Below are 25,230 nucleotides of genomic sequence, written 5' to 3'. Positions count from 1 at the left end.
GAGCCAGCTTGCTGGGGAGCTGGGGCAGAGGGCTGAGACAATGCAAACGTCCAGTCCTACAGGGAAACAGAGACACACAGGGAAGCAGGGCCCCAGGAGAGCCTGCAGAGTGCCCGCAAGGCCGAAGCACCATAAGCACCATGCAGATGGATAAAGGGCCCAGAGCTGAAACCTGCCCCTCAACAGAGGCCCCAACGCGGAGAAGGCCCTGACAGCTAGCTGGGCTTCAGAGAGGCGATGACAGGACCGGGGAGGCGTCCAGTGCCCAGAGACAGAGGAGAAGGGGTGTGAAGCACAGAGACAGAGGATCATTCACTTGGGCCACCATGAGGGTGGGGGTCATGGGGGAAGTTGAGCCACGAGCCCCTAGAGAACCAGTCACGAAAGTTCAATTTAACCATATATGATGGGCAAGGGGGATCCCAGGATCATCCTGAATGGGGTTCCATTCTGTATTCTGAATCCAGGCCAGTGGAGTTGGGTGCCCAGTGATCAGGGCTGAGGAGGGAGCCCTAGGAAGCAGCCCTGCTAGTCCTGTCCCTGGAAAATAGCCGAAGCATGGTGGATGCTGGGCCCTGCCTGACCCCTCTCACCAGGAGCCTCGGGGGCCAGCTCACACTCCCAGACAGTGGGAAAGCCAGGCGGTGGGACAGGCCTGCTGGGGTGAGCTGTGTGGTGGTGCAGATAACAGGTGCCGGCTGAAGCCACCAGGGACAGGGCCTCAGCCCTTGCTCTTGGGCAAGCTATAGCTAAATGATATGTTGGTGAATGCAATCGGATGATTCCCCGGGTATTGACGAGACTCCCAAGTGTGTGCCTGGCTCCACAGAGCTAATGGAGAGCAGGCACTCAGTCATCTGCGGAGCAGAGCTCTGCCTATGGGGCTATTTGTCATGTAGCTGCTGGAGAGGAAGGTGGGGCCAGGGCCAGGCTGTGGCCTGTATGTCTCTTCCGCAGTCTCAGATCTTCTCTGCAAGGTTTTCACTGGAAAGCAGGGTTTTGCAGAGTCAAACAGGAGGAAGATGACCCAGCGCCTGTGGGGCTGGTCCTGCAGCCTTGCACGGGGCTTGGGCTTGGTGGCCCCTTCCTGCCACTCCACTCTCTGCTGGCCCAGAAGCTCAAGGCCATTCCCTGTCAGTCTTTGCTGGATGGGCCACAAGAGCTGCTAATAAGGTTGCTTGTTGAGGACAGGGCGGAGAGGGCACTGGCACCAGTGCAGCCCTACAGGCCGACACCAGTTTGATTCAGTTGTGTGTAATTCAGATGATTAAAGAGATTTGCTTTTTCCAGCATGGGAACTCGTGCCCTCATCCCAGGCTGGCCGGCACCCAGAACCCATGCCTAGATCCTGCACGCAGCCCCCAGATCACTAGCTCTGTCTGCTGTCACCTGCCGGAGGGGTCTGTGGGTGGCAGAATGCCAGGAAGCATGTCCCCTACCAGGCCTCCGCCCACCCTTACTTCCCGGCTGCAGGAGAAACCTGCAAGAAGCCTGGACCTCTGTGCCCTGCCATGGCCACCTTGACCCTCACCTGATGCTGTGCCTCCCTCTCCAGAGCCCCCCACCCCACCCCACACTCTTTCCTGGCCACTTGACCCTACACAGTCAACAACCTCCTTGAGACACTCGTTTCCTAATGGGAGGGAAATTCACCAGTAGGGGAGGGACAGCGAGGAGCTAAAGAGAGAAAAGGAAAAGTGGAAGGAGAGAAAAAAGCGTGTGGAGAGGGTGCAACACGAGGTGGAAGGAAAGAGCCCAGAGCTGGGGGTGGGTGCTGGTGGACAGCAGGGCAAAGTCCTGCCAGTCGAGTTCAGCCCAAAGACCACAGATGGTCTGCAGGGACCGATACCTTCCACTGGGCTTAGCTCATTGCTCATCTTCCTCCACTGCCTCTGCCCACATTAGGGGGGTCTAGTGGGCCACAGTCAGTGCCATGCGAGGAGCAGTAAAAGGAGTGAAGCCCAGGAGGCTCTCCAGTTGGACAGCCCGGCTGATACGCCAGGCTTGGCCATGGTAGGTGAGCTGTCCCAGGATGGGCTCAGCTATGGCCAGGCATGCAAGCGGGCATGCAGGTGGGCGTGTGGGTGAACACACAGGTGGAAGTGGTCTCAGGCTCTGCCTGCCTCCATGGCATCTCAAGTGAGCTGTGAGCAACTTTCGGAAAGGAGGCCTTACCTTTCGAGAGGAATGCTTTCCGGAACCCTCCAGGTCTCCGTCCAGGAGCGGCATGGCGAAGGAGCTCAGGTCCTAGGGTGGACAGACAGCACATGGTCAGTGACAGTGGCCCTCGGACCCAGGGGCTGCACGGAACTCTGTGGGTGTCACCTCCACCTTCCCAAGTCCTTATCCTCCAAATCCACCATGAATAAGGGACGTGGATGTGTTAGCCACACCCAGCCCCCAAAGCCCCTGACTACCATGCACATTTGCTTTCAGAATGTGCAGTCAAACTTCCAGTAGCAGCCACAACCTCCCATCACCCCAGGGAAGGAAGAAAGGAGAAATGGCTGGGACTCAAGGAGACAGGCAGGGAGGCAGAAAGGGTGGAGGGAGGAGAGCCTCGTCTCAGACTGTTCTGCTGATGGACATGATTTTACCTCACAGCACGGAACATGGGTCCAGGGCCATGTGTCTGCCTGGGAAGATGATGGGACAGGGATGGGGAGGGTGACACTGGGGTGGCGGCTGAGGCAAAACTATCAGCAGAGTCTAATGACATCGTGGCCAAAACAGAGTCTAAAACAGATTGGGGGAAAGTAGCTCACTACACACTTATTGCGTCTGAAACAGCCCTGCCCCTTCTTCCTCTTGAATCTTGCCTTGTGAACGCCTCCACACCAGGCAGAAACCCGCCCAGTCATCCTCAAATTGAGCAGAGCTGCATCTCTAACCTTTCTTTTTTAAAGTTTTTAGTTGCGGTAAAATACACATAACATAGTATTTGCCATCTCAATCATTTTAAGTGTGCGGTTTGGTGGCAGGAAGAACATTCACATTGCTGCGTAGTCGTCACCACCATCATCTCTAGAACCTTTCCATCTTCCCAAACCAAAACGCTGTCCCCATCAAACACTAACTCGCCATCCCCCTCCCCACAGTGCAAAGAGATTCTTCCTATGTCTTTGAATCTGACCACTGTAGGTACCTCAAATAAGTAGAATCAGACAGTATATGTCCTTTTGTGACTGTCTGATTCCACTTAGCATAATGTCTTCAAGGCTCCTCCACGTGGTAGTGTGTGCCACAGTTCCCTTCCTTTCGAAGGCTGAATAATGTTCCATTGTATGAGTAGACCACATTCTGCTTATGCATTCATCAGCTGATGGACATTTGGGTTGCTTCTACCTTTTGTCTATTGTGAATAACGCTGCTATGAGTATGAGTGTTATGGTATGAATTAGTGTCTCCCTTCCCACCAAAAAACTTCATATGTTGAAGTCCTGATCCCCAGGACCTCAGAATGTGACTGTATTTGGAGATAAGGTCTTTAAAGAGGCAATTAATTTAAAATGAGGTCATTAAGGTGGGTCCTAGTCCAATATGACTGGTGTCCTTCCAGGAAGAGATTAGGACACAGGCACCTACAAGACAGAGACCACACATGGAAACACAGGGAGAAGACAGCCACCAACTCCAAGAGATGGGCCCCAGAAAAACCAAGCCTGCTGACACTTTGATCTTCGACTTCTAGCCTCCAGAATCATGAGAAAACACATTTCTGTTGTTTAAGCCACCCCACCTAATCTGTAGTGCTTTGCTATGGCAGCCTAGCAAACCAATATAACAGGTGTAAAAAGATTATCTCTTCAGGACCTTGCTTTCAATTCTTTTCATTTATCCCCAGAAGTGAAACTGCTGGACATCAGGTCATCCTACTGTCAATTTTTTGAGGAGCCACTAAACTGTTTTCTGCAGCAGCTACCTCATTTTACTTTCCCACCCACAGTACACCAGGTTTCAATTTCTCCACACCCTCACAACACTTGTTATCTTTGGTCTTTGTTTTCTGATAGCCATCTTAAGTGGGTGTGAGTTCATATCTCACTATGGTTTTGATTTGCATTTCTTGGATAACTAGTGATGTTGAACATCTTTTCATCTGCTTATTGGCCATTTGTATATCATCTTTGGAGAAACATCTATTCAGGCCATTTGTCTATCATCTTTGGAGAAATGTCTATTCAGGCCATTTGTCTGTCTTGTTTGGAGAAATGTCTATTCAACTTCTTTGCCCATTTTTTAATTGGGTTGATTATGGTTGACTTGTAGGAATTCTTTATATATTCTGGCTATTAACCCCTTGTCAGACACATGACTTACAAATATTTTCCCCCATTCTGTGGGTTGCTGTTTTACTCTGCTGACTGTGTCCTTTGATGTACAGAAGTCTTTGATTTATCTAATTTTCCTTTTGTTGCCTGTGCTTTTGGTGTTGTATTCAAGAAATCACTGCCAAATTCAGTGTCATGAAGATTTTCTCCTATGTTTTCTTCTAAGAGTTTTATATTTTATGGTTTTAGCTCTTATATTTAGGTCTTTGATCTATATAAATTTTTGTATATGGTATAAACATAAGGGTCCAATTTCATTCTTTTGCATGTAGAGATCCAGTTTTCTCGGCACTACTTGTTGAAAAGATGGTCCTTTCCCCATTGAATAGTCTTGGCGTGACTATGGAAAGTCATTTGACTATATCTCTGAGGGTTTATTTCTGGGCTCTCCATTCCATTCCATTGGTCTACGTGCCTGTTTTTTTGGTAGTATCACACTGTTTTGATTATTGTGGCTTTACAGTAAGTTTAAAATTGGGAAATGTGGGACCTCCAACTTTGTTCTTCTTTTTTTCAAGATTATTTTGCCTATTTAGGGTCCCTTAAGATTCCACGTGAATTTTAGGATAGACTAATTATTCTATTTTTGGGAAAATTGATAGGGATTGCGCTGAATCTGCAGACCACTTTGGGTAGTCTTGACCTCTTAACAATATTGTCTCCCAATCCATGCACATAGGATGTGTTTTCATCTATTTGTGTTCTTTCATTTTTATCTTTCATTTCCTTCTGTAGTGTTCTGTGTACTTAACCTTTTTTTTTTTAACCCACTCCCTTCTCTCCATGTCCTTGTCCCGGGGGTCCAGGCCTATACCCATTCTCACCCAGTTCCCTCTTGGGCCACCTAATTATTGTCCAAATCGTTCAGCCTTACCCATTTGGATCTGTACTCCAAATCTCTGCTTAAAGAGCGACCCCTGAAAGGGTGAGCCCCATCACATCAGTCCCCTGCTAAAGCCCCAGCCTTAGACTCTACGGTCACCTCGGCAATGGCTTCCAGGCCTGACTGACTGAGACATGCTGGTGAGATCTCAGGTGTGCAGATTCCAGACTCAGTCTTTCTGGTGGTGTTTATCTCCAAAGTTCTCAGCCCTGGCTGCACATTGAGATCACTTGGGGAACGTGGGTAGAGTGCACTGGCCTCGGTACAGCGAGGACATTTGGAAATTCTACCACAGTCCAGCTGGAGAGCCGTGTGCCTCCCATGGAGGAGTCTCGGGAGTCTCAGACACAGTCAGGAGCTCCCAGCCAGCCCTGCAGACTGCAACCCAAGTCCCACAGATGAGCTGACCTCTACAGCCTTATTTCTGATGTTCTCTGTTCCTGTCTCCTCCTTTCAGCAACAGCCCAGGCAGAGGGTTTGTCATTTTCCAAACACAGCTATGCATCCATGGACATCCCACCTGGAATGCTGTCTTAACTCCTCAGACACTTCTGTTCGTGGCTACCATCCACCCCTCCTGTGAACTGCCCCCACTTCGCCACTCAGGGACAGCTCCAGGGTCCCATCCCCAGCCCCCAGCATATAGCCCAGCCCATAGCAATGCAGGAACCACCCTGGTGCCGTTCACCAAACACCCCTAGCCCTTTCCTTCTTCTGAGCTCTCTTTCCTTTCTCTTGCTCCTCCTGCCCCGTGCCCCCAAATCCTGGCTCACAAAGTAAACTCCTATGTGTCCTGCAAAGCCCAATTCAAATACACTCTCTTGCTGAGAGTCACCCTCAGACAGAATTAATTATCTCTTATTATTCTAGACTGTGTCCCACAGTACTTCAGACACACCTTTATTACCGGACTCATAACCCTGTATTATCCTCATCGATCAGTGTATTTCTCTAACTAGACTTTGAATCCATCACTGGCAAGAGGAAATCTACCCGCCTGTCCATTCTTGGCCTCGTACTGTACCCAGCAGGCAGCAGGTTCCAGACATGTTTGAATTAACTCCCCGACCAAGCACCCTTTTGTGCCTGCAGCCAGCATGGGGGCCACAGAGTCTGTGCCACTGGGCCAGTGAATGATCAGGCTACACGCAGTTGCACTTCACTAGGAAGTGACGAGGGACCAGGGTGGGTCTCTTATCGCCCATTTTAATGAGCACATTCCTCCCTGGTTTCAAATTCTCATTACCCTCTAACATTCGTTCAGCAACAGCAGTTTCCACATGCAGAAGCTTTTTCACAAATCCTCGCTGGCTCCTCATGCAACCCTAAGCAGCATCCTGCTCTAACAACTGAGGCTGAGGAGGTTCAAAGGGACTCACGTCAAAATGGTGTAAAAGAGCTGAGGGCAGGATGCAGGGCTTGCTGCTAGCTCAGGCTGCCCACGGGCCCCAGGCAGCTGCCCGGAGTGGCGGAGGCAGGTCCCGTGCAGGTGTCTCAGGCCGGAGTGAGTATGAAAGCATCAAGTCAAGTCCAACATTGTGGCCTGCTGCGTGGCTGCTGGACTCAGGTGTGTGTGCCTGCCTGGTCATGCAGCCCGACAGGGAAGTGCCCTGGCACAGATGGCAGGCTTTGCTGGAAGGCTCCCCACCCCCAATCCCACCTCCCAGCAAGTCCCAGTATTCTAATCTTGGCTCTCATCTCCAGAGCTCACCAGGAAACATCACGCACCTTGGGGCCGGTGTGGGAAAATCTCTAACTGCAACTATGGCAACTAGAGTCTCGGCTTGTAGAATACTTAGGACCTGGCCTCTTAGGTGACATGCCAGAAGGCCCAAGCTCCTGGATTTGCCCCATTCCTGTGATTTCTAAATTTAAAACTCCTGCCAGAGCTTTGGGCCTTCCCCACTACCAGTCTCCACTCCTATTCCAGTCCTTCACTTCCTCTTCCTTGTCCGCCGGCCACTCAGGCCCTCACAGGACTGGGAGGGTATTTAGGGGACAACACTGAGGCACCAAGAGATGCTGAAGTCTTGGCTAAAGCCAAGAGACAGCTTTAGCACTCTGATTTTCATCTGCTGCACAAAATGTCAGTTAGACTTTGACCACATGTGTTGGAGATAAAAAAGTTAATTTTCAGGATTTGGACTGATAAAGTCACCTGTCAGGAAAGCATCAGGACCAAAGAGAAAAGCCCCAAATCCGAGAGAATTCCTGAGATGTAAGCGGACCTTAAAAGCAACTCAGTTATCCATCTCACCGCCTTAGAAATCCAGGCAAAACCCAAAAGTCTATCACAAAAAAAGTGAGGTATTAACAACAGAGCCATCATTAATCTGACATTAGTATGTCCTTCTGAAATCTCCCAACTGTTGCCTCATGTGGTCCTTACAGCAACCCATACAAGTAGGAAAGAAAAGCGGTATCATCCCCAACTACAGATGAAGATACTGAGGGTCAGGGCGGTTAAGTCATTTGCCCAGTGCCAGAGAATCAGACAGTAGAAGGCATGTCCTGTAACCAGGTCCACCTACTCCCAGCTCAGAACTCTTTCTAGGAAATTCCACCACCTCCTTGGAGTGGCTCAGTTCCAGTAACAGAAAAACAATTTGGTATCAGAGGCTATAAAAAGAGAGCTTTTCTTCCTAAAACAAGTATCCTTGGCACAGTGAGACCTTAGGGGAAGGAAGGAAGGATACATAAGGATTTGTATAGTCCTGTGATTCATTCCCCAGACAGCTTACCATACTAACTTTCTCTTCAAGTTCTTCTTAACTAAAAGTAACTCATGCTGGTGTTGCAAGGAACAGGAAAGTCTAAAAAATCCCACCACCAAATGCAATCACTCACGTTCTTGCACTATCCACATTTTGGAGTCATATACAGCTCCTCCTGCCCCCGGTCCCCTACTTATCCCAATATTTCCCCATAGGATAACAGACTTTCTAACGTTTGCAATCACCTCATTTGTGTATTCTTGAAGGATGGGGATGGTTTTACTCACATCTTAGCCCTGACAGCAGGTGCTAAGTGTGTATCGATCAGATTTAGTTCTGACCTTCCAGCGTTTCTGATGTTTTGTCTTACAGAACTCGTTTGTTGATGCAGCTGGGATACCCCAGAAAGAAGACAGACAAGAGTGCAAATACAGGACAAATAGAAAGGCTGCCAGTGGCAGGGGCCCACAATGGCCCCCACCTCAGGGTAAACCTGAGGTTTAAAATATCAGGATCATGATACAACATTCCTGTTTGATTCCAACCGAGGGAGCAACACATGGAGGATGGTTTGCATTCTCCGCTCCTGCTGAGCCGACCCCAGCACAGAGAGCACCATCTGGAGCTGCTAGGCCGTGCGTCCGCCGGGGTCAGGGCCCCTGCCTGGCATATTCAAGCCCCTGTGTCCCTCAGGCCCGCGAGAACACAGCCTGCAGCGGGGAGGGAGCCCAGGGCTGAGCCGGAGCCCCAGCTCTGTGATCTGCAATCTGGGGCATCTTGGGCATGTCTGGACTTCAGCTTTTCATCTGTCAAATGAGAGGGTTGAACTAGAGACCCTGTGAAGACGCCTTTTAGCTCACACGTTCTCTGTTTTTACCTGCTGAACTGGACAACAATAGGTGAGATCAGGAATATTGTAAAGGAACCCCATTAGATTCAGAATAAGATGCACATTCTCATCTCCTATCTTCATCATCAAAATAATTCCTCCTACTCTCAAACGACCAAAGACTCTCCACTGCTCTCAGAGCCACAGGGCCTTCGGGTGGAGTCTTGGGGCCTGCACTGCGGGGGAAGGAAGGAGCTTCCTCCGCTGCCTTCACAACGCTATCTAGGTGAATGGCCAGGACCCTGCGGCATTTCTGCCTTTCCATCTTCACATGTGTCTTGATATGCTTCTTAGGTTCTAACCCTTAAGGTTTCTCAACTGATTGTTCAGCTCCCTCAATCCTAAGGGCCTGGGCTGTGGGATCGAGTGCTGGGTGGGTTCTATCAGATGCTTAGTGACCCCGGGACAGCTGCGTGTGGCATCTCCAGCTACAGGCCCGAGGCCCGCAGTTCCCACCTGGACCCTGTCCTGCCCACCTTGCCTGCCCTCAGTCACTGCCCGGGGAGTGGCCCATAGGCTCTGACCATGGCTGAGTGGTGACTGTGGCCTGGAGCTCACCACAAGTGGTGATGGCCTTGGCAGGCCCCTCTGCTGGGAGGCACAGGGGAGGTGTCTCCGGACAGGCCGGCCTTGCGCAATCCCCAAAACCACCAAACGGGCAATTCTTGGTACTGATGGGCGGCAGGAGGTGACCAGAGCCAGGTCAATTGGAGCCTTTGAAAAACATTCATGTTATATAACCACTCTCAGAAAAATAAGGAACAAATATTGAATCACTGGAACCAGGCAGCAGGGGAGGGACAGTGGCCAAATCCGGGAAGGCCTAAGCTCCACTCTCCGAGAAGTTCCAGAGCCATTTACTTTCCACAGAGGACACAGTAGTTTCTCACTGCAGCCTAAGCAACTTCCCGATGTCAAAAGAAAACTCCAACTGTTTTTCACTCCTGCGGCCACCCTTCCTCCCCGGCTCCTTCACCTGGTGGTCCTGGTTCCCACAGCCGCCTCGGGGCTCCCCCTCCCCACCCCCCAAGGCCAAGGACCCCGGTCTGGCAACCTGAGCCTCCTCTGGCTTTGAGTAAGTCCCCTGCTCCACCGTATTCCCAGTTCCTCATCTGGCCCGAGGCCCCCTGGGGCTTCCCTAGCTCCATATCAGCACCAGACATGAAACTCCTTTTGCTCAAAACCAAATAGCTGCAGAATCCCTGGCTCGGAGTGCCCAGGAGTCCTCGATCCTCCCCGCAGTTCTGTATTCACGTCTTACATGGAGTGCACCCTTGAAAATCCAGGAGCCTCCACTTTCCAGTGTGTAAAATAAGCCATCATCCTTCTTACCATGGGCTGGTGGGAAACCAGACCAGAGGGTGTAATCAAAGGCCGTTCCCGCAGTGTGAGCCCCCATGGCACTGGGGATGACAAGGGCCGCTGGCCGAGGGCACACGGGGGCCTGATGATGGAGGCCGTGGGGAGCAACAAAGGCATCATCACTGGGGCAGCCAGGCCCCTCGTGTGGCTCCCCACGGAAGCCAGGGCAGTTGCTCACGCTCAACCAAGGCCTGAGATCGGGTTTCAGAGGCTTCTGCAAAGACACTGGCTGCCCCCTTACAACTAGAGAGCTGTCTTGATCCCTTTCCCAAGGTGAAAGCCAAGATGATTCATCAGGTATGCACGGCAGTTCTACAGAGGATCACAGCGTGGCTGCTGCCGGAGTCTCCGGCTCTCTCCTTGTACAAAGGGCAGCCGAGGTTTTCCTTGCCCACCCCGGGCAGCCTTTACTTGACCAGAGCTCCATGGAAGCTTGGAAGGACCCCACTGGCCTCCTCACGTTGTGGTGGAGGATGCTCTGCAGGGGCCAGCAGTGCCTCTTCTGACCAGCTGGGGGTGGCCATCCTGACCGTCCTGACCTCAGGGCTTGTGCTGTGGGATTCTTGAGAGCCCCTTCCTAGTTCAGGGCCCCAGGGCAGGCTCTTACAGGCAGCTGCTCCCAGGCCAGGTTGAATCCAGCCTCTGCTAACCACACACGCTTGTCTTCTTCCAGCCTGAGATCCCCCAGAAGGAGGGAGAGTGGGGGACGGGGCACTACCTAGAGACTCAGGTTGGGTGGAGGCTGCAGGAGTCTGGGTCAGCTCACAGTTCATGAGGAAGGAGACAAGTAGCCAGGAGGCCCCAGGACATGCAGGTGTGGGGGCGTGTTTGCATGGTCCATGCAGCCGTCTCCTCGAGGACCAGCAGCAGGCAGCCTCCCAGCTCCCTTCCAAGGGTGTGGCCTGGGCTGCAGGTTGCCGCCTCCATCCGGAGTAACTGTGGTCTCCATAGGTGGCACCCTAGGCCTCAGCCAGGGGACAGGGGAGGGGATGTTATGGGACAGGGAGCGCTGGGCTCCACTGACCACATCCCATCGTGGGGTTGGTAACGGCTAATTTGATGTGTCAGCCTGGCGAGGCCATAGCACCCACTGATTCAATCAAACACCAGTCAGGTGGCTGCCGTGGGCGTATTTGCAGACGTGGTTAATATCTACAATCAGTGACCTGCAGTGAAGCAGATCATGCTGAATGATGTGGGTGGGCCTCCCCCAATCCGCAGCAGGCCTGAAGAGGGAAAACAGAGGGTGCCGGGATGGGAAATTCTGCTTCATGACTGCAGCATCGACCGCCTGAGCTTCTAGTCCGTCTGCCCACTGGATTTGGGACTTTTCAGTTCCAATCAACGCATGAGCCAATTCCTTCAAACAAATCTCATATATACATATATATATAACAATAATGTATATATTAATCATCTTATATGCATTATATATAGTTAATATGTGATTATAGCTCCTTAATATACATATTTTTCTTTATATATGTAATTATATACATATAATATATGTATATTAAGAAAAATAGGAGATCTATATGCTTGGAGCTCTCCTCTTGGTTCTCTTTCTCTGGAGACCCCGCCTAACACAGAGCCCCAGGCCTCCTCACCCCAGCTGGTGGGGACAGACATGGGGAGAGTCCAGGGTAAAAGCAGGCCACTGTTTGGAAGCTCTCAGCCTTCCCTGCATAGATGGATGGGGTCCACTCAGTCATCAGCTGGGCTCTCTGTCCACACTATGAATCTCTGTCCACATTATGGAGCCTTCACTTTGCCCAGGCCCCAGTGAGACACCCAATGGCCCCAGCTGGACGAGTGGACAAAGACCGATGTGAAGGGCCATCATCCTGGCAGTGCTTGGAGAACAACAGGAAATAGCCAAATACCCTCCTTTGACTGTCAGAGAACATTCATGGTACATGAAGGGCAATCACAGGTTTAGAAAAGCACCACGATCGCCTTCTAGCCTCATCTCTGAGCCTTGGCAGCAGAGTGGGGCAATCCTCTTGCCTTTGCAAGCTGGGTAACAGTCACGCAAGTGTCTGTCACGGCATCTTGTCACCCTGTCACTGAGGACCTGTCTCCTTCCACACCCAGTTGGAGTTCGGCAAGGACCGCGTCTCATTCACCCCTGAGTCACCGGCTCCTCCCAGGGCTGGATTCCATGAGCCTCTGTGCTTTCCCCTTGCAGAGCTGACACTGGGAGAGTGGTCATAAGCTGGGGTGTAAATGACTGAGGATGGCCCAGGGGCCAGTAAACACCAAGACCTCGGGATAAGGGAACGATGTCCTCATGCGCCACTTCCAGCCCCTGGACGGAGAGACAGCCCTTCACTTCCAGGGCTGTCTTCAGCTCTGACATTATGATGCTATTAAGACAGGGTGTGAAGAGGCCAGCTCTGGGGTTCTGGGGAGGTTTTATTGGCTCACAAATAAAATGCCAAACCACCAGCTAATACCAGCATAGAGCCCTCTGTGGGCACTAAAGACTCAAGGGAGAGGCCCCGAGGCCCCACACCCTGCCCGGCCGCCAGCTGTAGCCACACCCTCCAGTCGTCGGCTGCCCAGACTTCAGAGAGGAAAAAACCAGCCACGAGGTGAAAGTGAGATGGCCCCGGCCTGACCTCTGCCGCATAGGCCCAAATGGCCCTGGTCAGATCTGAGGCTTCCCCCACAGTCAGCTTCCTGCCACCCCCCACCCCCCACCGCCGCCTGGTACTCCCCGCTGGGTACACATCCAGCAGTTTTGGTTAATGCTTGAAGACAAACTGCAGGAGGGATACCGTGAACTACAATAAAATTGGGCACCCCGGGGACATTTTTGTAAGGTCACGGAGTTGCTGGCTGGCTCGGAGACACACCCTCCTCTATGTAGGAGGCCCTTGTGTGAGAGAGGATACCTCTGAACGAGGGCTCAGGGACCTCATTTCTGCTCCCAAACAGCTACCCAAGATGTGGCTTTGGGATTCGGCCCAGAGCTGAGGCCTGCAAAGGCTTCCACATCAGTGCTTTCAGAATCTCAACTGTCCATATTTACAGAGCCATATATCAAAAGATTCTTCCCCAACACTTTCTACGGGTACCCAAGGATTCCTTCCACTCCGTCTTGTTTCACCCACTTGCTCTGTGCCAGGCACATTATAGATCAAAAGGTACAGGGAGTTCAGAGGAAGGAGGAAATACCACGGACTTAAAAAGCACGCCAGGGCTTCCCACGCTGAACGTGGTGAATAGAGGACCTTTCACGTGTCTCCTCACTTCCATCCCGGGGTGAGCCGGCCACTCCCGAAGCATCTGGCCACAGCTCTTCACACTGACAGTCCCAACTTGTTAGTGGATTATGAAATCAATTTAGTGGATTGCACAACCACCAAAAACTGAATTACAATAAGAATGCATCTCGTGGTTGCATGAAGCCTGTGTCTCAATGATTCACACACACATAGAATAAAATGTACCTTCTGTTTGTTTTTTTCCCCGAGACAGAGTCTTACTCTGTCGCCCAGGCTGGAGTGCAGTGGCGTGATCTCGGCTCACTGCAACCTCCGTCTCCTGGGTTCAAGTGATTCTCCTGCCTCAGCCTCCTGAGTAGCTGAGATTACAGGTGTACACCACTATGCCTGGCTAATTTTTGTATTTTTTAGTAGAGATGGGGTTTCACCATGTTGGCCAGGCTGGTCTCAAATTCCTGACCTCATAATCCACCTACCTTGGCCTCCCAAAGTGTTGGGATTAGAGGCGTGAGCCACCACACCCGGCCTGTTTGTTTGTTTTGTTGAGATACAGTCTCACTCTGTCACCCAGGCTGGAGTGTAGTGGCGCAATCTTGGCTCACTTCAACCTCCGCCTCCCAGGTTCAAGCGATTGTCATGCCTCAACCACCCAAGTAGCTGGGATTATGGGTGTGCACTACCATGCCCGGCTCATTTTCCTATTTTTAGTAGAGATGGAGTTTTCTCATGTTGTCCAGGCTGGTCTTGAACTCCTGGGCTCAAGGGATATACCCGCCTTGGCCTCCCAGAGTGCTGAGATTACAGGCATGAGCCGCTGTACAGGGCCGGAATAAAATGTACTTCCTCTTGTGTTGTGGGTGAAGAAGTCCGAAAAATCCTGTGTTAGATGAGCTTTGAAATTGTGCAGGTAGATTTCCGGGAACAGAGAGGAGCTGACCTTCTGTCCCCAAGGTGTCACCAGAAGTGTGAAACAATGGGTACCATCTGTTCTCCTCTCCTGGCTGAAGCCCTCTACCCCTCTCCATACTTTGTGCCCAGAAATATGCATGGAGTTAAGAACACAGAACATCACATCTCTTTATTACCACAAGGATGTGGTGATTCCCTCCCTCCTCACCTCTCACCCCCCGCATCTGCTCCTGCCCTGGCCCTTTGACCTGCAGGGCAGCTTGGCCTTGTCCCCAGGCCACCCCAGACCCAGAATAGCAATTACACCTTTGGGGACAACCACCCGCCCCAGCCGCCTGCCGAGCGGTGCCCGTTCCCAACTGGCCCAGGCCTGCTGCGGATGCCCTCGTCTCTAACACCCAAACCCAGAGAACTGGGCAGTCACGGGGTATTAGGATGGAAGTGGTCTCAGAAATTCTCCAAGGCCCTTGTGTTACAGGTGGGGTAACAGAGGTCCAGAGATTCAAGCAAGTTGCTCAAAACAACATGGTAGTGCCGTGACTCAGCCAGAACCAAATCCTGGTCTTGCAACTTCTAACCAAGGTCTCTTTTGATTATGTCATGCTCTTCTAGCTGCTTCTGACTTTCTAGTTTATGTTTCCATGACATAAGCCGGTAACAGCAACTCTTACAAGATTGCAATGGGCTTGCCATCCCTCACATGGGCCTGGCTATACTGGACATGTAGCAAATGTTATAATTCTACAAAGCCATGCTCTGACTTGGGTTCTGTGGGCACTTTTGCATCTTGTCTCCAGCGACAGGACAAAGCCTGTGCTCCAAATCCCTTTCTGGTGTCATTCACCGTGTGTGAATCTCGCACTTCCCCAGAGCCCTTCAGCCTGTGATCTCAGCCATGCAGGCAGCAGCTGCTCCAGGAACTTCCCAGGAGCCATGGAACCTGTCATGTCCTCCAGACTGACGGGGCGTCGACACTGCACGGAGGGGCTCTAGGTGCCGCCGGCCAGCATCTAGCCAGCAGCAGATGCGTGGAGACCAGCCAGGACGGGAGAAGGTGTCTGCCACTCCCCATTCCAGGCCACATCACCAGGGCCACTCTGCAGGCAGCTCCCAGGTGGGATGTGAAGACGCCTGGCAGGTATGCCGCCCCTCCAGAACCTCACACCAGCCAGAATCCCTCACAGACAGGCTGATGACACTCGAAACAGCCACGCTGCTAGCTCTTTTACAATTTTGTTTTTTGGTCTTTTTATAAGTTTAACTCTTGTTTAAAAAGATAAATTGAACCTCTCCCCTCTCAGCGAGGCAGGCCTGGATATAGATTTCTGCCTAACCAGCTGTGTCTTTTGAAAGTCACCTCCCATCTCTGGTCATCAGTTTCCTCCTCTGAGACAGGAGGTGTCTAGACTCTACCCCTCCAGCTCCTCCAAGGCCTTCCCAGCACAGATTCTGTTCCAGGCCTTCCCTCCTCCTAGCACTGCAACGACACTCCTTCGAACACATCCAGGTGGGCGCCAGGGCTGCGCTGGTCACTGCCACCTGGTGGATACAGCCTGTGTTCAGGCTCCAGGGCATGAGCAGTTCCAGGACAGCAGCAGGACAAATGCCGAAGGAAGTGATGGCAGGCCGGGCTTGGGTGAGGGAGGGAGGGATGGGCAGGTGGTGCACAGGGGATTCCTAGGGCAATGAAACTGCTCTGCATGTGAGTGTAATAGTGGACACGCAACATCACACACACAACATCACACATTTGTCAAAACCTACAGAATGTACAACACCAAGAGTGAGCCCTAAGGTCGACTATGGACTTCGATTAATAGGAAGGTATCAATAGAATCTCAATGGTAACAGACATGCCATCGTAATGCAAGACACGAACAACAGGAGAAATTGGCATGGGGGCTGCAGGGTCAGGGAGGGGCAGATGGGCACCCTCTGTACTTTCTGCTCCATTGTTCTGTAAACCTAAAACTGCTCAGAAGTAAAATCCACTGAATTTTTAAAAAGCAATAGCAGCAAATGGCCAGAGATGGCCTCAATTTCATCTGCCAAACAACTGCCCATCACGCCAGGCCTGGACCACCCACCCAGCTCCTCGGAGATGCTGAAAATCATAGGCTCACCAGGAAACGGGAGCTGGAGAGGTCAATTCTTCCTGTGTCCATGGCTTCAGGTCCTTCTAGAACACAGAGGAAGGTGCATGCCATGCTCCCAGGCTCAGGGTCAGAAGATCGGTGGGATCCGGTCTGAGGCTCAGTGCTCAGACCAAGAAGAGAAATGAGATTAGAGACACTCGGAGATGAAACACCTTGCTGGGCAGCAAGGAAGCTGGGAGAAGGGTCTGAGAACCCAGGTCCCCATCTCTCAGGCCCAGGCCCTTGGCCCCCCAGGCTGGGACAATGACGACCAAGTACAGAGGGCTCCAGATGGAGGCCAGGGACCAGCTGCAGGCACCAGGTGGCCTCAGAATGTCTGGGGCTAGAGGACCCCTCACAGGGCTCACTGGGCAGCTGGTTCTTTGGGGGAGACCACATGGTGCAGAAAAGCTTGAGTTTCTTGGTTGGGGATTCAAGGCTGCAAACCATGGCGCTAATGAACCTAAACAAGGGAATTTGCTAGGTTTTCTTATTTTTTTGGTGTTTGGTTGCCAAGAAACTCATTCTGTTTTAGAGGGGCTTGTTACATAAGGAGGAGAGGGAAGAAAACTGCTGAGATGTGAGGCCAGAGTCACCAGAGGAGGAGAGACTTCCAGATCAGCTGCTGCGCCAGCGGGGAGTCAGGTACAAAAAACAGGGGGTTGTTTGCGGCTTTGTTTTTCCAAAAAAGGAAAAGCAAAAAGCCTGCATCTCATGTCCTAGGAATGGGGTTAAAAGTCATCATCTCTTAGGACAGAGTTTGGACCCCTCCGTGAGCAGGGCCTGGTCACTGAGGTGTCCCTGACTCGTGTCCTGTGTGCAGGATGCAGTCCCCGTGCAGCCCAGGCCTCTCTGCAGGGCCTGGTGGCTGCTGAGAGGCAGGAGGAAACCCCTCCCTGAGTGTGGCCTCCGCGTGTGTCACCTACATCTGTCAGAAGGGTTTGGAAACTTTCTTTCTCATGGAGAAAGCGCAGAAGGTTCTGGGTCAGGTCCTGGAGGACATCCCTAGAGCCAGAGGACCATCCCCTTTGTGTAGTTCATCCCGGCACTGCCAGAGCTTCTGGCTTCACTCTTGGTTCTCACCAGTGGATCCCGGAAGCCCCCTGGATCATGAACCTCTGCCCTTTGCACTCATGAGGCCCAGGGAGACCTCCCCCTGCTTGTGCAACACGAGGCTGCCACGTCCCAGGTCTTTGTACCCAAAGTGAGTGGACTCTGACCTTCCAGATGGCCAAGGGTGCCAACATTTCCCAAAGACCTGTTTTCAAATGAATCTGGGAGACAGCCTTTGGAGAGGTCCATGAAGAAGAAAGGGGAGCTCCACAGGTGGAGGGAAACCGAAGCTACCTGGGAGATACTCCCCGTGGCCCACCTGGCCCTCTCTTACTCTGCACTGCCCTATTTTCAAGGCTTAAAGGGCAGAGTCAAGAGATCACAGTAGGTCAGTTCTCCCCAGGCAATCTGCGTGCCCAGCCTAGAGAAAGGAATGAACATTGAACACTGGGCTGGGCTTTTGCTGGGTTGGTGAGAAGTGGCATCTGTGTAGCCCAAATTGACATTTGTTTTCTTTAGTCTGTGATGTTCCATCGCAGCACAGAGTTGGCACTTGAGGTAGCATCGTGTGAACTGCTTCTCAAACTGCAAGTAGGACATAGGTCATAAAATCCACTGACGACACACAGGTTTTGCTGCAGCTGCTGTTCATGGAACAAAACCAGAGCTCCAGGAGTTTTCTGGGATGTGAATATCCAATAGGTCATGATGTGAAGTTCCTCGCGTGGCTTTCTGTCAAAGTCTGAAAGCTGTTGCAGAAGCGGCTCAAGGCATGGTGGGCACAGGGGCTCCATGGCGTGAGTGGTCCTCAGGACAGCCACTAGGAATGTCGTCCCACCCTGCGTACATATGCTGTCTTCTGTTGAGTGGGTGAATCTGTTCTTCCATCCTTGAGTTTGGGCAGCTGTGCTCAACAGAAATGCAGCAGAAACCACACCACCTGACTTCTGGGTTAGGTGAGAAGGAACCTCGCAGTTCCTCCTGGATCTCTTGTAATGTCTGCCATGGGTAAAACCAGCTGCCACGTTAGGAATCTGCACCAAGACCACCATGTTATCAGGAAGCTCAAGCCAGCCACATGCAGAGGCCGCACGGATGGAGGAAGAGCTGCACAGCCAGCCCAGGGGCCCAATATGAGAGTGAAGGAGCCTCTAGGATGAGCCAGGCTCAGCCGCCACCTGACTTTTCAAATAGGAGAAACCCCCAGTGAGAACTCAGCTGAGCCAGATGACCCCTAAATCCATGAAAGATGATTTCAAATCATATTTTTAAGTTTTGGGGTGGTTTGCTATGTAGCAATAGGTGATCTTGTGACTATGCAACCCTGGAAAGTTACTTCATTTCTCTGTTTTTTAATCTAAAAACTGGGAATCATAGGAGTTCCTACTGGAAAATGAGTTGGCATATAGAAGTATAGAAACACATATGAGTTAACAAAGACATGGCTGTGATGCCTGGGACTCATCTGGAAAACATGAGTTATCACTTTAAAATACTTCGCTGAGTTTAGGGGCAATATGCTATAATTACTGAACCCCGGGTTACCACAGAGGCTTCCTTCTCAGAGATTTGATGAGAGGAAAGAGGCAGATTCCACCTTACCCTCAGGTTTGCCAAGATCCTTCCCCAATGTACAAGTGAAAGGAAGCTCAGGAAGGCAGAATGAAGGGACACATCAAATCCTTGGTGACAGTTTGGGACAGGCCGGGCACAGTGGCTCTTGCCTGTAGTCCAAGCACTTTGGGAGGCCGAGGCTGGCTGATCACCTGAGGTCAGGAGTTCTAGACCCGCCTGGCCAACCCTGTCTCTACTAAAAATACAAAAATTAGCTGGGCGTAGTGGTGGCCGCCTGTAGTCCTAGTTACTCAGGAGTCTGAGGCAGGAGAATCGCGTGAACCCGGGAGGTGGAGGTTGCAGTGAGCCGAGATCCCGCCATTGCACTCCAGCCCGGGCGACAGAGCGAGACTCCATCTCAACAACTACAACAACAAGAAACAGTTCAAGACAGAGAAAAATCCCTGTAAACTTCAAGCCTTTTGGGGTGCTCTCGGGTGAGCTCCTAAATTGCTCAGGGGCTAACTTCCTCATTTATTATTAAAAGAAAAAAGAAAAAGGCAGAGGCCAGTGATGAAGACTGGCGATTTCTGGTCTAGGGTGAGAGATAACCAAAAGTAACAATGGAAGGTCTGGCAGTGCTCAAGGAGTGGAAAGGAAATTGCACATTTCACCCGTGACTGCATAGGCAAACGAGAACAGCAAGTCTCTGCTTTCAGCTGGAATGTTATCAACTTCGGTCACGCTGATTATCTCATGCTGATCAGGAAGCCTGGTACCAGGAGTGAGTGACTAAATGAAGAAATTACTAATTAACAAACGCTTGGGTGGACAATCTTTCAAAACTTAGGATCAATGGAAGGAGACAGAAGGAGTCTTGGGAGGATTTTTAAAATATGCCAGAGCTGGCTGGGTACAGTGGCTCACACCTGTAACCCAAGGACTTTGAGGCTGAGGCAGGTGGATCACCTGAGCTCAGGAGTTCGAGACCAGCCTGGGCAACATGGTGAAACCCCATCTCTACTAAAACTACAAAAAGTAAGCCGGGCATGGTGGTGCATGCTGTAGTCCCTGCTACTCAGGAGGCTGGAGCACGAGAATCGCTTAAACCTGGGAGATGGAGGCTGAAGTGAGCCGAGATCACACCATTGCACTCCAGCCTTGGAAAAAACAAAACAAAAAGCCAAGGTTCCTAATGTACTCATTTAAACATCACTTGTGTCCACACTGGGTTCGGAATTGTGCTGGGCATGGGATATACAAACGTAAGACATGGACCCACCCTCAAGTCTTAAGGTGGAGGTGGGGGAGGGCAGAGGCTGTAAAGGGTCAGAGGGACCTTCTGGAGCGGCCGAAATGTTCCAGATCACACCGTGGCGGTGGTCACATGACTGTGCACATTTACGACAATGCACCTAATTGTATACTGTCAATCGAGGGGCATTATATGTAAATTATACCTCAATAAAGCTGACCAAAAAGTGGCCAGTCAACTACCAGCAGACCCATGCGGTAGGGAAAGAAAAACAAGCAATATACAGAACGTGGGAAAATGCCTATATTAAGAATCCTGGAATACTCCATGTGCTTTTTCATGCAGTGGGAGCGGAATTTTCAGGAAGCAGCTGTGCTGTGGGTGATAGTCACACTTTATTCTCTAAAACTCTCCAGTTTCAATTGGCCTCTTGGTGCCAAAGCACCATGGCGTGTTACACCTATCAGATCGGGCACAGTGCCCCTTCTTCCCAACCTGTGATCTGAAATGGCCAGCACTGCGCCTTCCAGAACCCAGCTTAGATGCACAGTTGCCACGGAGGCAGGAAGAATGATTTGTTCGCCACCAAAAGCCCAGTTTCTCCAACAGGTAAGTCCCAGCAGGGTGTGATGTCCCAAACCTACACAACCGTTTCCACTGCCTATTCCCGGGCCCCTCACTTGGGTCAGGGCAGCATTTCAAAGGAAGCCAAGAGAGAGAACTTGTGCATCCAAACCCTTCTCTGACTTGGCCGGTTATTGGATTAGCTACTCTCTGAAGAAGACCCAAAAGGCCTAGGGGAGAGAAGAGATAAATCTGGATGCGGTGGAGATGATGGCCAAACAGAAAAATCACTTGGCGAAGAAAAGTCCGTGGAAGCCTGTAGTGGGAACCCGGGACACGAGGGAAGGGCCTGGAGGAGGGAAGGGGCTGAAGCCATAATTTCCTAACCCCTCCCTACAAACTATGCCCTTCCCTCTGCCCAAGTAAGTACAGGGACCGCCCTGCAGCAAGAAGACAGCAGATATTTAAATGTGAGGAACCCTGGCCACAGTGGGCTGGGCTCCCCACCTATCACCTAGTGTCCTCACTCACTGCACTCCAGACTTTGTCAAAGTGGTGGCAACTGACTCCAGCGCCAGAGATTGGGTGATGCTCAGGTTGATTTCATTGTCAAGTGTATCTGGCAGGACTCTAGTTTGTTGACAGTATTCCAGAAAAGGCGTAGCTGGCTGAACTGCAGTGCCCCGGCATTTGGGATCGTTGGGATCATCATGCTCTTTAGATTCTTTTTTCTTTTCTTTTTTTTTTTAATTGCACAAGGATTTACTTATCTCTCTTCATAGGTGAAACTGATTTGGTGGGAAACTGCTAGACTCAATGACCAATTGGACTGTAGGCAAGAAGGTCAATGATCTTGCTCTTCAGATAAAAGAACAGCAGGGAAACAGGAAGCCTCTCTCCTGCAAAGCCGGTCTGAAGTGCACACAAGGCACGGCTGAGTGCCTGGTGACGTGCATTCAGCAGGTGGGCAAGACCCAGGAATGTGTGCTGGAACAAGGGAGTCTAGTGCAGGTTGTGGGGAATTTGGAGAAACACGAGGGGCCCTGGGCCACCCATTGACATCTTTTCTCCCCACTCAGGAGAAAGTAGGGAGATGGTTTTCATAGATCAAGTCAGGCTTTGAGAAGGTGAACGGGGAAAAAAAAAAAAAAGAAGCCTCAGAAAGCCCCTCCCAAGACTCTCCTCGGAGGCGAACCACGACAGATGGCCGCGCGGCCTGAGGCTCGGCCTCCAGGCAGCCAGGGAGGAGCAGCTGCAAGTCCTGCAGCCTGTGAGACCCCCAAGGGGCCTGGGCCAGCATCCAAGGCTATCCTAAGCCTTGGCTATCCTAACGCCCCAGTGGGGCACTTAAAGCTCCTCACGCCCAGGCCCAGACCCAGGCCTGCTGGGAGCACAACTCTCTCCCGTGCTCCCCCCACTCCACTCCAGGGCCACCCTTCCTTCCAGTCTTCCCCGTGGAGTTCGTGTTGGAAGATGCCAGTGAGCACGTCTCAGGGCTCTACGCCTTGCTCAGATGAGTGTGGGGTGACTCAGAGGGAGGGGGTGGTGGCAGATGCCTGCAGCTGGCTCCCAGCCAGGCTTGGCCATCCTGCATAAATGCCTGACTTGGGTCTTGGCCTAACCTTAAGGGCAAATCCCAAGAGGGGCGAGTGGGCTTCTCGAATCTGAACAATTCTGCTTTCAAAACAGGTGAATCCCTAGGCCAGCCTAGCCCCTTCCCTCATACCCCCACCCCGAGATGGGTGCAGAATCAGCAGCGGGGATCATCCAGAAACTCTCGCATTCCACAGCAGGTGTCAGAATGGGCCTCATTCCAGGGTCGTGGTGGCCGCTCTACCTGGCGAGCTTCGAGGGGACTCTGGCGGGCCCTCGCTGCAGTGTCCTCCCACCAGTCTTCTCAGCACAGGAACGTTGCCTTCACATTGGTCTTCTGTTAAAAGCATGTCATTCTTGCTTGCTCTTCAGATGCAAACACCCACTCCAAGGATACTCCAGGTTCCCTGCCAGCTCACTCGACTCTGACGTGGCAGCACTCACCAGGCTGAGCCCAAATCAAGCACCGTTTATTGGGGGAAGCTCCGTTATCCAGAAAGCTCACCTTTGAAGAGCTACCTATTTCCTGCCAGAGTTGTGGCGGGAAGGCCTTAGGTACTAGAAAACCTCGGGGAATTTGGGGAATAGCAGTGAAAGGTTATCGTTCTTACCTATTTGTTTGGATAAGTAGTAATCACCCTTCAGATGCTTATTGGTGAAAATATTTCTAAAAGTGTCTCTGCACATTTCCCTGCTTTGATGAATGGAACGGGAGGGCAGGATCTAACCATCTGATGGCTACAGTTTAGGGAGAGTGCCAGAGCCTCCAGGTCAGCCACCCCAGAGCCACAGGCAGGGTACGAGCCACAGCAATGGGCCCCGAGAAAGAGCCCCACACCTACCACGGTCCACGGAAGATGCTGCTCACTGGCCCCAGGTTACCTGGAGTCTTGTGCACTCTCTTTACACCAAGTGAAGATAATATTTTGTTCCCTTCCCACTTTTTCGCTAACACAAGCCACCCCAGTTCTCCCTTCTGCAACATGCAAGTGGACCCTAGACCTTCTAGAAAAGCCTTAGAGCACCCCCAAATGCTCACATTTGTCAGCTGCAATTCCACCCCCAGTTAAAACATGATTCTGAATGTGACTTGGCCAACGCAGCTTGCAAAGCAAGAACGTCTTCATTTAAGGTCGAAAACATCAGCTGTTTGGGTTGTGAGAAAAGAAAAGCCCACGAGGTTTCAGAGGCTTGGTGCTGCTTCTCGTTGTCCTCAGCTCCTGATTCTGCAGCTGGTTCTGTCTCCAAGCACCAGCAAAACCCTGTCCTAGGAGCCCCCAGACTCTAAGAGCCCATGACCAAAAAGGAAAGGAAAGCCAAGTTGGGGAAGAACAGGGGCCCCCAACTCCACAGCCCTCCACTCTGCCCAGAGGGCCCACCCTGGGCTGCCTGGAACCCCCTAAAGTTGCCACCCCCACAACACAGTAGTGGGGCAATTCCTGGCAGCGCCTGCAGCCCATGGGCTGGCTCTGTCCCCACAGCCCCGCCGAGCGTCTGTTATCTTATTTACTGGAATCTGCACAGCCAGGCTCTAGCTCGCTGGTGACTAAGGAGCTGCAGCCATTATCACCAGGCAGATGGCAGACTCCCTAAAAGCAGACATTAAACAATAAAATGCCACCACATACCTTGCCCACAAAATAAAATCAAAACAAACCCCTAAGTCTGGCTTTGCTTTTCTTCTGCTCTCTCCCCACCTCCCCTGTGCCAGAGCACAGGGGGAGAGGTGCACGGGGTACCGAGGAGGAGATTTATGATCGAGGAAGACCATACGGACATGCCCAGTGACCTGCAGAAGGTGGCAGTAGCAGAACCACCATGGGATCCCAGGCGGCGGAGAGGGCAGACCCTATCCATGTATGACAGGTGGGGCAGAACCACCAGCTAGGACAGATGGGATTGGAGCAGCAAGGGAACTACAGGGACCCTGCAGAACCCAGAGCCCTCTGGCCCCCGTCGCCTGATGAATAATCAAAGTGCTAAGACCTGGAGAATTCCACCAAAAACTCAGTTGCTCCCACTGCTTTAGAAGGTGTTCTGCTGGGTCCTGCCAGGACAGGCCACAGCTGAAGGCTCACCTGAAGAGAGGGACCTCCTATTTATTAAGCATCTATTATGTGCTGCCAGCTGCCCCCTAGTCCTGTGAGGCAGGTACTGTCTCCATTCTTAGAAGAAAAATCAGGCTCCGGAGAAGGAAATGATTTGCCCATGGTAGCCAGGGTGTGAACAGCAGAATGCTCTGCCAGGCCCAGGCCACAAGGCCTCTGGGGTGAAGAAGGAACACCCCCTCAGTTCTTGGGGCCAAGGCCTCTGGAGTGAAGAAGGAACACCCCCAGTTCTTGGGCATCACGTGCTTTTGATTCCATTCTATTTTTCTCTTAACTCAGATTTTAGTAATTGAAGCTAGAGCTTTGCAGTCTCACATTAAACCCTTTTAGGACTCCAGGGTCTTAACTCACACTCGTGGGAAGGATGTTTGGTTCAGGCTGATGAAAGGCTTGGCTGCAAAGTGGGCAGAGCTGACAGGTGTGCAGAGCTGACAGGTGTGCAGGGCTGATGACAGGTCAGTGCACTGTCCCACTGGTGCCGGGCTGCTAAGGCCTCAGGACAAGCCTGCCCACTAGGAAGGGAGGGAAGGTATCGAACCTTGAACGAGCCACTTGCCTGTGGGTCCAACCTAGGTTTCCTGCTAAGTCACCAGCCCCCAACAAGAGCTCAAGGCAAGTTTTCACTACCAGACAATTTACCATGTGACTCA

The 25,230-nt window shown here is 51.7% G+C and overlaps 2 protein-coding genes across 4 annotated transcripts in view; one reads left to right on the top strand and one right to left on the bottom strand.

Annotated features, from left to right (window-relative positions):
• The window catches only part of PRKAG2 (protein kinase AMP-activated non-catalytic subunit gamma 2), a 323,078-nt gene that overhangs the window by 235,634 nt on the left and 62,214 nt on the right, over positions 1-25,230 (bottom strand). For all 3 annotated transcript variants that reach the window (XM_033193595.1, XM_033193594.1, XM_033193596.1), the window contains exon 2: positions 2,176-2,247. In XM_033193595.1, the coding sequence (XP_033049486.1) occupies positions 2,176-2,247 (72 nt within the window). The remainder of the gene's footprint in view (positions 1-2,175; positions 2,248-25,230) is intronic.
• On the top strand, positions 20,178-20,945 carry LOC117073336. The gene is given in 3 exon segments (XM_033194148.1): positions 20,178-20,285; positions 20,287-20,325; positions 20,661-20,945. Coding segments are annotated over 3 exon segments (432 nt in total).

This window comes from Trachypithecus francoisi, unplaced genomic scaffold (genome assembly GCF_009764315.1).
Source record: "Trachypithecus francoisi isolate TF-2019V2 unplaced genomic scaffold, Tfra_2.0 Lachesis_group4, whole genome shotgun sequence".
Lineage (NCBI taxonomy): Eukaryota > Metazoa > Chordata > Mammalia > Primates > Cercopithecidae > Trachypithecus > Trachypithecus francoisi.
Note: the sequence above shows the minus strand (reverse complement) of the source record. Positions and strands in the feature narration are given on the sequence as shown.